The 13005-nt window shown below is 41.1% G+C and overlaps 1 protein-coding gene across 1 annotated transcript in view; it reads left to right on the top strand.

Annotated features, from left to right (window-relative positions):
• LOC142019416 (sucrase-isomaltase, intestinal-like) overlaps positions 1–11507 on the top strand; it is a 30463-nt gene extending 18956 nt beyond the window's left edge. The window contains exons 8-11 of the mRNA XM_075006315.1: positions 4361–4445; positions 9184–9314; positions 10925–11013; positions 11422–11507. Coding sequence (XP_074862416.1) covers positions 4361–4445; positions 9184–9314; positions 10925–11013; positions 11422–11507 — 391 coding nt within the window. The remainder of the gene's footprint in view (positions 1–4360; positions 4446–9183; positions 9315–10924; positions 11014–11421) is intronic.
• Positions 11508–13005: the final 1498 nt, after the last annotated feature.

Below are 13005 nucleotides of genomic sequence, written 5' to 3'. Positions count from 1 at the left end.
ACTTCGAAGTAGTGGCACTAACTTCGAAATAGCGCCCGTCGCGGCTACACGCGTCGGGCGCTATTTCGAAGTTAACTTCGACGTTAGGCGGCGAGACGTCGAAGTCGCTAACCTCATGAGGGGATCAGAATAGCGCCCTACTTCGACGTTCAACGTCGAAGTAGGGACCGTGTAGACGATCCGCGTCCCGCAACGTCGAAATTGCTGGGTCCTCCATGGCGGCCATCAGCTGGGGGGTTGAGAGATGCTCTCTCTCCAGCCCCTGCGGGGCTCTATGGTCACCGTGGGCAGCAGCCCTTAGCCCAGGGCTTCTGGCTGCTTCTGCGGCAGCTGGGGATCTATGCTGCAGGCACAGGGTCTGCAACCAGTTGTCAGCTCTGTGGATCTTGTGTTGTTTAGTGCAACTGTGTCTGGGAGGGGCCCTTTAAGGGAGCGGCTGGCTGTTGAGTCCTCCCTGTGACCCTGTCTGCAGCTGTGCCTGGCACCCTTATTTCGATGTGTGCTACTTTGGCATGTAGACGTACCCTCGCAGCGCCTATTTCGATGTGGTGCCGCGCAACGTCGAAGTTGAACATCGACGTTGCCAGCCCTGGAGGACGTGTAGACGTTATTCATCGAAATAGCCTATTTCGATGTTGCTACATCGAAATAAGCTATTTCGATGTTGGCTTCACGTGTAGACTTAGCCATTATGTGTTATGTGCTTCCTATTGCTAACATCTCATTGCTTCAGTGGGACTAGTAAAATAAGTAAAAATTTATCACCTACTTGGAGAGTGCTATGGGCAGAGATGGAGAAGCAGACAAGGATATGAATACCAGGATAGGGAAAGCAATAGCTGCTTCAAGACTCTTCATCCCATATGGAGTTCACAAATAATATCTGTGAAGACAAAACTTCAGATCTTCAAAACAAATGTGAAGAGCGTGCTCTTGTATAGATGCAAGACCTGGCGTACTAAAAAGTCTTCAAATCACAAGCTACAGACATTCATAAACAGATGCCTGAGGTATATTCTTCACATCAAATGGCAAGACTTGATCACAAATGAAGAGCTTTGGAACAGAGCAGGACAAGAACCACTAGACATTCAAATCAAGAGAAGAAAGTGGGGATGGCTAGGCGACACTCTCAGAAAACCATCATCCAGGTTAGTCCATTAAGCTCTCCTGTGGAACCCGCAAGGCAAATCCAAAAGAGGAAGACCTCAGACAATGTGAAGAAGAGCTGCTGAGATTAAAGGACAACAACTGGGATACTCCTGGAGCCAGCTAGAAGTTTTGTTCCGAGACAGAGTAAAATGTAGGAGACTTGTAGATGACCTATGCTCCACCTGGAGCCACAAGGGTTTAAGTCAAGTGAGTATGTCACATAGGTGTTTGTAGCACAAAAAAGTTGGGTTGAAATTAAAAAGGCTCATTAAGGATAATATTATAGAATCATACTCTGTCTTGTTTTTTTTCTTTTTAGAAGAAAAAACTGAAAAACCGTATGAAAGGTTTACTGTTGACCATGTGGTTATTAGAAATAATATATAACAACTGTAGCCTGCTGGTTTCTGCTCACTAAGGCAATGAAATAGTAAGATAATTCAATTGCTCAGCAGTTAGTAAAGGACTTGAAGTGGTGGTCTATTACAGTTTTAAAGACAACACAGTATGTGCATGTCGAAGTCCAAGACTTGGTTAATAGCTAGAAAAGGGAAAGATGGGACCATATCAAACAGTGAGAAATGTGTATAGGTTAGCTGTCTGTCCTAGACTATGGGAAACACAGTAGATTGGAGCATGAGTAACAGGGCTTATATTTTCAACATGTCTGAGTTTATTTGTATGCCTAGTTTATGCTCATGATTGCAAGATCAGCTGGGGTGTTTGTATGCACAAACAGCCATTTAAACATATTATTGGTTATTTGCGTGTGGGAATTAAATACCTAAAAGTTTTTGTCTTCTCCTTTTGATACATTTGCTCCCATATGATTTCTAACTTCCTTTGATTCTAGCATAGGATATTTTTCTCATTGTATTACTATTCTTATAGCTAAATCAACAGTATAAAAAACCTTGCTGAATAAATGAAAAGCTTTTGAGGGTAGAATTAATTTTTTTTAAAAATTGGGCAAGCCTTCAAAAATGAGCAAAAGTTTTAGATATTAGGGCAGCCATACAATTTAGAAAACTCTAAACATTCACAAAATATATAATTGAGATTGGCTAAAGTACATAAGTTCGGATGTCAAAAAGAGATTAAAAAATCCTGGTGTCTGATGATCTCCTGAGATACACTCTGGAAAGCTCTAGCTGCATAACCCAGTTGTTTATTTTCGGTCTGTTGAAGCACTCCCCTTTATAAAACACCCTATTCATAAAATATCAAATTATAGCCTGTTATTTCATGTGTCTGAGGTAGAGGGACTGTTTCAGGAACAAAAGTAAATGGCTTATTTTCCGAAATCCCTTCTTCTTGCAGCTCATTTAATTTTTATAAGACTATAAATGTACCTAGCAAAGTTTCTCACTGAAAGTTTTCTGTCACATATCCAGTTAGGTAGAGCCTGGAGCAAGCCCTCAGGCACATTAACCTTTGGCTTAGTATATTCTCTCAAACTCTCCATTATTTAAAAAAAAAACAGAACATTGGATACACTTGTCTTTGTTTTCCAGCTGCTGCAGTTCTTTTGCTCAATTCTTTTGGAATCACTACAGTCCTGAACTCCTGCAGGATCAGGTTTATGTTGCAAGGCACATTCAGAGGCACGATGACACAGACACCATTGGGAGAATACTTTCCTGGGCAATAAAACCACATAAAGTCAGTGTATGGGATAGAGCCTCGGTGGGAAGGGATGGGGCTGGTGGGTAACCTCCCCACTCCAGCCTTCAGAGCCACCTGGAGTGTATGGTATGAGGCTCCAGCAGTGATTTATAGGGTCAAGGATCTGACTGTTGCTTCAATTGTGGTGATAACAGCCAGGAGCCCTGGGCCCTTTTGAATCTATAGGCCCTGGGGTAGTTACCCACTTTTGCCTTTTTCAGTGCTTTCAGGGGGAGTCGGGCAGTCAGGAACTGGGCAATGTGTGTATTAGAATTCACAGATGTTAGTCTTGCATGAGGAGTAATGGTAGAGATAGTCTAAAATGTATTAGACATGACAGATGGGTGAATAGTGCCCCTCTCCAATGTTACAGTTTAATAAAGTTGCAGCCTGTCACTTAAAATCTATCCCTGAGCCTGTTCTCTTCCACTTGACTACTCAGATCAATGAAGTCAGAAATGCTGAAGTTAGCATAGCTACAGGAGGAGCGTCCTGGCAGCTCTGTGGCCACTGGGGACATGTTGTTGTTCAGCAAAAGACTCATAGATGTTTCTGTAAGGTACCGGTTGGAGGGAGCAAGGGAGTCTGGATCTGGATAAGGGAGGAAGGCTTTGAAAATGATGTATGTCATGTTTGTGCCATATATTGGTTTAGGGACGTCTTTGTGCATTTTCTCCAGGTCACTTTTCTGCCCACATCACTGGCAGGTCTGGTTCCCATCGGCTTTTTTAAGGGTTGAAAATCAAGTGAGTCTTTTGCGCTCCCCCTACCCGCCCAAAGGTCTGTATTTCACAGCAGCCCAGTATAGGCCAGAGTCCAAACACATGGCTGCTGAAGTGGTGCTTTTGGCTCCCTGCTAGTACTTTACTGAGAGAGTGGGAAGAACAGCTGAATGTTTCTTACCAGTGGGGCAGTCTGAGCAGACTGGGACTTTCCTGTAGGTGGCAGTTCAGGTCTGAGGTAAATCTTGGAACTAGGCTGAGTATCATTAATATTGGGATAGCCAACTAGATTCTAGCTTCTCTCACCAGGAAATCAGGTTGCTAATAGAAGACTTGCTTCAATTTACATACTGAGATGTTTACAGGGCCAATGAAATTATTTTAGCTATACTGTTCTTAAATGTTAGAATCACATACAGTTAAAATATGTTTTGCCTGGAGTACAAACATTTTTCAAGCTATATTCCAGGCTAGTTAAGAGTCTCGTACACAGACAAATACATGATTTGCAAAATAGCCTTGATTTGACTATGTTGGTTAGGAAAACAGTGTTGAACTACATTTTAAATCATATTTCAGTTAACAAATATCATGGCTAGTATGGATGAGGTCTAACTTATCAATCCTAATGGTTGGAAAAAACGATACCAAAAATCTCTGCTGTCATTCATGAGAAAGATATCTGGATATCAATGGAGCACACTGAAGTAGGAAACCAGAGACTCTTGGTGCAGTGAACAATATCATGATCAAGATGTTTCACAAATTATTTGAAAAAATCAGATTTGAATTAACAATTGATATCCTTCTTTCAAAACTAGATTTACTTCTGATCAGGAGACCCATGGAATAGATACAGCTTTCCTTTGGGGGCCAGCTTTTATGATAGCTCCAGTTCTTCAAGAGGCAAGTATTCTAATTTTAAAATGTTCCAATATAGGAACCAAAGACATTAACACTGGTCAGGGCTCTCAATTGTATGCTGGGGCATCATATGAGTCAATTTTGCCAACACACCTAACTGTGTAGAGTTATACACAGGCTGGATTCTCCTTCTTGCTGCGTATCATGTGGCAGATGTTGTCGAGTGGTACCCACTGTAGCAGTAAAGGGATTGTAGAGTTTGTAATCAGGAAGAGATAAAAATGTGATGAAGAAACAGATACAGAATGGGCTGCTATGCCACAGAGGAACCTCTACCTAGGTAGTCCCCTACCTATCCTGGCTGTGTGGCTTAACCCAAGTGGTGTTTTCAGAAGCTGCCCACTGATTTGGGTCCCACACAAAGCAGAGCTGGAGGAGGATGAGGTGGTGAATGCAGCAGTGGTCCCCTTATAGCGTTCTAGCTCAGTGGTTAGAACATAACGTGGGATGCTCAGCATTTCACACAGGCCGGCTTCCCCACTCAACTTGCTGGTCTTTGTCATTCCTATTCTTCGGCACCTAACTCTCCCCATGCATTCTACAGGGAACCTGTGTGCTTTACTCCGAGCCTGTGGAATCTCCTAGGGGCTATACATCAGGCCTTCAAAAATAAAAGGAGGTTCCCTTTGTAGGTCTAGCCCCAAATAGGCAGCTGTTTGTCATGTATTATCATCTTAAACTTGTCTTGCTGAAGTTCTAAGAGAAATTGTTATTCATATGTATCAAATCATTTTTATCACCAGGGAACATTGCTTTCTGAGCGTGCTTGGAGTCCTTCATTTTCAAATACCCCTAATATTTTTAACGGCTAATGACTAACTGCGGGAGTTCACAGAGAGGTCAGAGAAGGGTGATAACTATAATCATGGGCATGGGGAAAATTCTCATATGAAGAGACAGTGAAAAGGCTAGGAGTGTTTATCTTGGAAAGGAGACAGTGAGGTGGGATGTGATAAATGTATGTAAGTAATGAGTCACATCATCTCCTGATACTTTAAAAACCCATTGAAAGGCAGCTTGGGGAAGAAAATACCTTCCCTTGGGGGATAAAAGCTTAGATCTCTACCCCAAAATGGATGTGCGGTAGACTAGAATTGACCACAGAGGGATCATTTGATGATGCCTGTTCTGTTCATTGCTTCTGGAGAACCTGTCATTGGCCTCTGTTGGAAGACGAGGTACTTTAGCCTGACCCAGTATGGCTGTTCTTACGTTCACGCATGCCGGCTGTTCCCTGGCACCTGAGCCGTGCTTCTGTCTGGAAAGGGAGAGATGTGCCCATGGACAGTCTCTGGGATTCTATACATGAGAATAACAATGTATTTTGATCAAAGAACACATGTATCTACTTCTTCTGATTAGAACTTTTTCAGTGTAATTCCATACTAAGCACTTTTAGGATTAACAAGACTTTCTCTCTGAAAATCAATGATAAATGTCACCAAACATAAAGTGGTAATTGTACGGTTTGCAGTAGAGTAGCAGTTAGAATGACAGTGTAAACATGTGGAAAGAGGAGTCCTGGGCAGAGAGATTGATGTACCCTTGGTATTTTCCCCACGAGGAGTCAGGCATTTCAAACTGGGTATCTCATACCTACAGGGTAGGAGGGCAGGGCAAAGAGGGCAGTTGCCCAAGGGCCTGGCTATACAAAAGGGCCTAGGGCTCCAAATGCGACTAGGGATGGGGGTCCAGCACTACAATCCAGGTGATGCCAAGGCTGCTCTGGCGCCAGCCCTTTCATCTGAGGCCCTACCTCTTCAAGGGGGGCAGAGAGCCAGGCCCCCACAGACCCCTTGACTAGGGGGCCACAGTAGCTGTCAAGTCCCCCAGCACCTCCCCCTCTTAAAGAGGCCTTTCCTCTCCAATAGTACGGTGACCATCCGTCCTGTATCGGGCAGAACGGTCCCATATTTTGGGTCCCGACATATTTTTTAAAAGGGACTCGTCCTCTATTTGGGCCATCCCCCCGCTGACCATTTCTGTCAGCAGCTGCTTGTGGAGTCACTTCCCTGAGCCTTGGGGAAGCACGGGAGCAGTGGCTTCCCTGGGGCTGCAGGGAATGCCAGCAGCTGCCACCTCCTTCCTGGCTCCCCAGGACTTCGTGCACTGGGAGGAGCCTCCCATCCCCCATATATCTCCATGTGCCATGTTAGGGACAGGGAGATATGGTTACCCTTTCCAATAGTGTCATAAATGTCACTCTGTTATCTAGCCTTAGGGCCCTGATCCTGAGAGCACTGATACGTGTGAAAAATTCTAACCACGGGATTGGTCCCACTGAAGTCACATACATTGGTGTTTGCAGGATTGGGGCCTGCAGCATGGATAATGGACTAAAGTAATTAATCTGAAAATGCCATGGACTCATCCAATAGACCTGCAATGAGCCAGACTCAGCATGATACAGGCCTCTGGCAAGCACCACTAGATTAGTCAGCTCCAGTGTATTGCCACCTTAGTAACACTTAACAATATCCAAGATTTTACCTTAAAATGCTATGACGTACACAGATGTTTAAGCACAAAACAAAACAAAATAGCAAAGTACTGTCAGAAATGTGAAAAAAAAATCACTTACCTACTTTTATGACAACTACAGGGAGCAAGATCAGTGGATGTATATTTCCCCGAAGCATCCTGGTTTGACTACTATACAGTATGTATTTTAATAGCTTACGATTTCTTAGAGTTTGAACAGAATTTAAAATGTTGGTTTAAGTAAAATTACTTCTGAGCACTGTTCAGCAGTATCTTTTTCCAAGTGAAGAACTCCAGGGGAAAAAAACCTTCTGCACAAGGTTGGCTAATTGAGCAAGAAAATTACCCAGCTTTCAGTAGCATTTTATTTTCTATTTTTGGTTTATACAACAGTAAGACGCAGAGGGCTAAGGTTTCAAGAGCAGCCTATAAAATCATCCTACCATTGTCAGGGTTTCTATTTTTATTTGCATTTGTAAGTTTCAGATTTGCATGCTAGACTGTTTTCATGCATACAGATCAGGTAGCTTTAGATTTATCATCTTTGCACACCTGACTTCAGATTGCACACAGAAATACAGAACTTTGCAAACAACAACATTTTTGCCATAAAAATCACCCCATGGGGGACAATCTGACAAATGAGGCTGCAGCCTCTTTGAAAAATTGTCTCTGAGAAGTCTGAAACTGTCCAAGTTACAGAAAACAATCAAAGCCATTCCCTCCTGCTCCTGCCCCCGAACACCAATCATGAGCCTTGAAAGGCAACGTCTACACTAGCAAGTTTTGTAGACAAAACTGGGGTTTTGTAGACAAAATTTGTGGAGAATCTACACACAACAATGTGTTTTTGTCGACAGAAAAGGTGTGTAGATGCTCCAGAGGTCCCTTTTGTTGACAGAGCGGATCAAGAGATCAATCCACTTTTATGAGTAGATGCAATCTGTTGACAGAAGTCTTCTAGGAACATCTCTTCCAAAAGCAACTTGTGTAGACATTGCCAAAGTGTTTAGTATTTGCTTGATGACGGTATAAATAGTTCTGTTACTTTGGGGTTGAATTTTCAAAAGTACTTTAAACTGGCCTAAGTCTGCTTTTACTGCGGTTAATAGTGAAACTAATTTTGACTTCACTAAGAGCAGACTAAGGCCAATGCCAAGCACCTTTGAAAATTCCCAGAGAGTTTAAAGATAATGTTAACTATTCTGTGTAGTTACAGTAGAGGGTAAAGGTAAAGAGAAAAATGTTAGTAGACGGAAACCTTAGATATTTTTTTTTCATTAAAAGAATAATCACTTGGAGACTTTTTGTAATAGATGAATTTTTCTACATTCAGCCAGTGGCTGCATGATAGGCTAAGTTATTTCATCCCTTTCTCCTTCAATAAGAACTCAGTCCTGCAGGGTTCAGAGAGCCTTCAGCTCACACTGGTAACATCACATCTTAATGCAACTGGGAGGAATGTTTTGGCCAAAAACCTTTTTAAGTGAAAAACATTTCAGCATCATTAAATCTGGATTTAAAAATGTGTCATTTTCACTTAATTGTGTGGTTGTTGAGCAAATTCTAAAAGATCCCTTTCCATTTTGATGTTTTCAATTTGATTTGAATTTTATTTTTGTTTAGAAATTTCCTTCAATTTTATTTAACTTTTTTTTCAGCTTAAGTTCAGGTCCAACCAAACATTTATACAGTATTATCTCCAAATTAAATTTTGTTTTCTTTATTTGTTTGGTTTGAACACTTTATTCTACTTTGTTTGAGGTTGGCTCTTTTTCTTTTTACTTTGTGAATGCATGTGCATGTGTACATTTGTTTTCAAACTGTTGCCAAACTAAGCAAAGTTAAAAAGAAATATTTAAACAGCTCTATTACTTAACTTCCATCACCTCACATCATAGTAATTCACATCTCAGCTGAGCCTTGTCGTGGCACTTAGAGTGAGTGTGTTGGAGGAAAATCAATTGGTTTTTCTGATATTTAGGGGAATGTTGTCCAAGCTTGATATGCAGCATGAGAGAAGCACAAATGCAGTTTTTTGAAAATGTAATAAATGACAATGGAGACTGCCATTTTGGGCCAGTCAGAGGTAGGAGACAATTTTTTGGTACAGAATGAGAGATAAGTAGGGTGGAGCTGGGTCATTAAGGTACTTGAAAATGATCGTATATTTGGAAATTAATGGTTATATCTGGATTTGAAACACAAATCTCTTTAACTGCATTCATTTGTGTGGTAGGGTGATAAAGTGCCAGCCTCCTGGCAAAGAAGATATGTTAGTGTTGATGCCCCATTGGACAAGATCCCGCTCTTCCTCCGCGGAGGTTACATTCTGCCAACACAGGCACCAGCCACAACTACCACTCTGAGGTAACTACCCCAGAAGAAATATTTCAAAAGGGTATACCACATTCATCTGTGCAGGGATTCTGCAGGGAATGGAATAAATAATAGCTTTAGTCTTCTTTAATCCTTCAGATAAGCAAAATTTTCATTCATAATAAGAGAGAAAATCCCCACAGTGTAAAGTTGAAACTTTAGTTGAAAATAAAGTAAAATTATAGCATTTGGCCATCTCTTTGTGGAATATCTGGTTTTAAAAATTTACTTTTAAGCAAGACACAGCTATAATGAGTGTGATGTGCAGTGGGTCCAACTTTTCTTAAGTTGGCACACAATGGAGGAGAACAGGGTCTGCAAGCAAACAGCCTGGCAATCAGTAATCTACTGTAACATGGCTAGATGGCAACTGAAAAAGGGCAACTATACTCAACCAACCCTTGGCAATATAGGGGATCAATCTTTTATACCACTAGTTGCACTTGTGTTGCATGACAGCCCACACAAGGGGTTTCCCAACCTGTAATTCTCCTAGAACATCATTTCCCAGATGGCTGGTCTCAGCCCAACAGTGAGTCTCAGAAAGTCTCTAGATGAGTCACCATATCAAGTGCTAGATGTCAGGTTTAGCTTGGCCACCCCTATGCCAGGTGTGACACTGCAACCCAACGTGCCTGATCTCAAGGCCAGGAGCAGGGAGATAGCTCCAGCCGTATGTCACAAAGCACAGCTGTGAGGTGGTCTCACTCTCTACCCACTTCTCTACGCACTTCCCTGGGCCTATCCTCCAGGATGGGATGAGAGAGGTGGTGCCAGGGCAGAAGGTGCATGTAGGTAATGGTGTGTTGAGAGAGAAACTCACAGAGAGAGCAAATGCACTTGGTGGGTAGCCTGAGCAAAAATTGAGAACCGCTGACCTATCTGTGCAGGATCCAGCCAGAACCTACTCGCAGCCTGGTAGCTGGGACTAGAAAGGCAAATGATTCCTGCATCTACTTCTGCTGTATTGACCTGCCAGTCACTTAATATCTGCAATAAATATGCGGCAAAAGAGAAAACTTTAGACCTTTCTTCCACTCTTCCCTAGAACTACCAAATAGTCTCAGGAAAGTAGAATGTCTGAGCAATTAGGCCTTGGCAGTCGTAGAGGAAAAATTCTTCCAGAAGTGGCTTGCATATAGACAAAGCAAAATGGTAGTTTCAGGCAAACACAACCCAAGCAATAATTGACAAGGCCTGAACCACACCGAAAATCTAGTATAAAGGTGGGACAGGAAACAGGTACAAGCTGCAACAGAGCATGCAGCAGCCAAACTGAGTCTTGGGGATGTCCATCCACCATCAGATTGTCTGATAACTGGCACATCAAAGCTGCTAAAAAGGGAGGGTCTTTTCCTCAGCAATGTTTCTGAGAGAGGGCCCCCTCCACAGGAGGATACCTAGTTCTTCTTCCTCAGTATCTCCAACAAGGCAGCCACCTCTGGGAACATGGGGGCAATTTGGTCTTTTTTTTTTGATTGTTGTAAAATCTGATTCCATAATTCATAGAAATGAAAATATTTCTAGTTTTGTTGTGACCTTTGAGGGGGTGAAAAGGCACCTTGCTATTGATTGATCCTTCTCGCTGAATTTCTCATCAGCCGTCAGAACCCTTTTGGACTTATAATTGCTCTGGATGATCAAGGAGCAGCCTCTGGGTCTCTCTTCTGGGATGATGGTGATTCTATTGGTAAGTTTATCATAATACCACAAAACAGTCCGGGGTATTGACTTTCCTCACACTGGTTTTTCACCAGTGTAACTCCACTGACTTAGCTGGAATTACTCCTGACTCATATTGGTGTAAGTGACAGAAAAATTGATCCAAATCTTACACTGTTAGTCATGAGTGAATCTACTGAAGTCAGTAGCACTATGCCCCTATAATACCGGTGTGAGATCAGAACAAGAACACCAGGCGTAAAAAGATAGTAATTAACTTTTGTGTAAAGTTAGTTTAGATTACTGTGAAGAAACTGACGATGTGTAGACGGCATTTGAACAGTCAGCCAAAAAGTCTTTCTGTTCTTATTTTTTGGCTACCACTTAATTCAACTGTGTATATTTTTTAATTATCATGAATCCTGTGTTTTGACAGATTCTATCGAAAGGGAACTCTATTTCTTGGTCAAATATGCATTCAGTGAAGTAAGTAGCAATGCGTATTTTGATACTTATATCTGAATAATTTTATAACAGGTCTGATAGGCAATGTTTGAAGTTGGTGAGTCAGTCTGCCAAACAGAGTTAGAAAGTGCTACAAAATAATCACACTGTTATATTGCATTGCAATATTTGTGACAGGTCATGCCACTAGGATATATAAGGTATTCTGGGGCACCAACAGCCGCTGCAGGCCCTGGGGCAAGGAGTGTGGGGGGTGGTCCTGTGCTCCTAGAAGGGGCAGAACTGAGACCAGTAAGTATTATTTTGATTAATTATATCATATTTAATTTGCAGAGAGATACTGTTCTTAGAATTTTCCTTCCAGGAGCGATATAAATAAAATAAAGGGTATTTTTGTGTGTGCTTGTAACTATAGAGGGGGATCAGCTATTTTCTTGTGTATTACAGCAAATGTTTAAGGTTCATTATCTAATTTTTCCTCTGAATGCACTGAGAACAATTCCACTTCTGTCATCTTGTTGTCCTAAGAAAAATGGCATTTTCACTTGATTTAAAGAAGGAAAAAGATTACTTTAGTTTTCTGTATTCCACATTTAGCAATTTACTGTAGGCAGACTACAGAAAAAGAGCAAACAGTTTTTTTATTAAATTGGAGTCTGTGCAAATATGATTGTTGACTTAATGATGCTTCCATTTCTCATCACTCATATTTGATTTTGTCTGTAAATCCTTGTCTGAAATTCCTCTCTGTATTCTGGTAACATCCAGTATCAAGTTTTTATTAGTGGTATACTGAAGTAAAAAAAATCATTCTAGATAACTAATTATAAATGAATGACAGATGTGTGACATTACAACATATGAGAGCCCCTTCGAGTACACTGTAAGTTTGTATATATATGACACTACTGATGCATAATTCCATCTCATACAATTCTAATGGATCTCCTTTAAAAATACTGTCTAATTTAAAATTTCAAAATATTTACTTACAAATACAGGTCTTGATCATGCAGTACTTCCTCAGGATTCATTAAGGAGTTTTCCCTAAGGAAGGATTGCAGACCTAGTCCCCCAGATTTATACATTCATTTAAGTGACCAAGAAGGTTTACAGTACAAGTATACAGTATATTACAAGTCTCGGAAACAGAGCTCCCTAAAAATAATGTGGATCCTGAAAGTTGATAATTGAAAGATTTGTAGCCAAAGTTGCACTATTATATGAGAAAATGTCACATTAAATATATGGTGCCTAATGCACATAGAAAACATTAACTGAAAAACATTTCATATGTACTCTATAACTGCTATACTTGCCTTAAACTAAGTAAAACTACCTATCTAGATCCTAGGACTGCAGCTGACAGTGTAATATCTGAGTGCAGTATTCGAACCAGCAAGAGGTCCGAGGTGATTACATATAAGTACTGTAAAAATTAAGTTTGTTTCCTATTTTGCTGGGTTTTAATTATATGAAAAATAATGTGTCTACTACTACTATTCTTTACCTATCTATTTGTATTGGTATACTTTATAAGACATTCTGTATGGCA

This window comes from Carettochelys insculpta, chromosome 1, assembly GCF_033958435.1.
Source record: "Carettochelys insculpta isolate YL-2023 chromosome 1, ASM3395843v1, whole genome shotgun sequence".
NCBI classification, from domain to species: Eukaryota; Metazoa; Chordata; order Testudines; family Carettochelyidae; genus Carettochelys; species Carettochelys insculpta.
The sequence above is the reverse complement of the archived record's forward strand: the minus strand, read 5'-3'. Positions and strand labels throughout refer to the sequence as shown.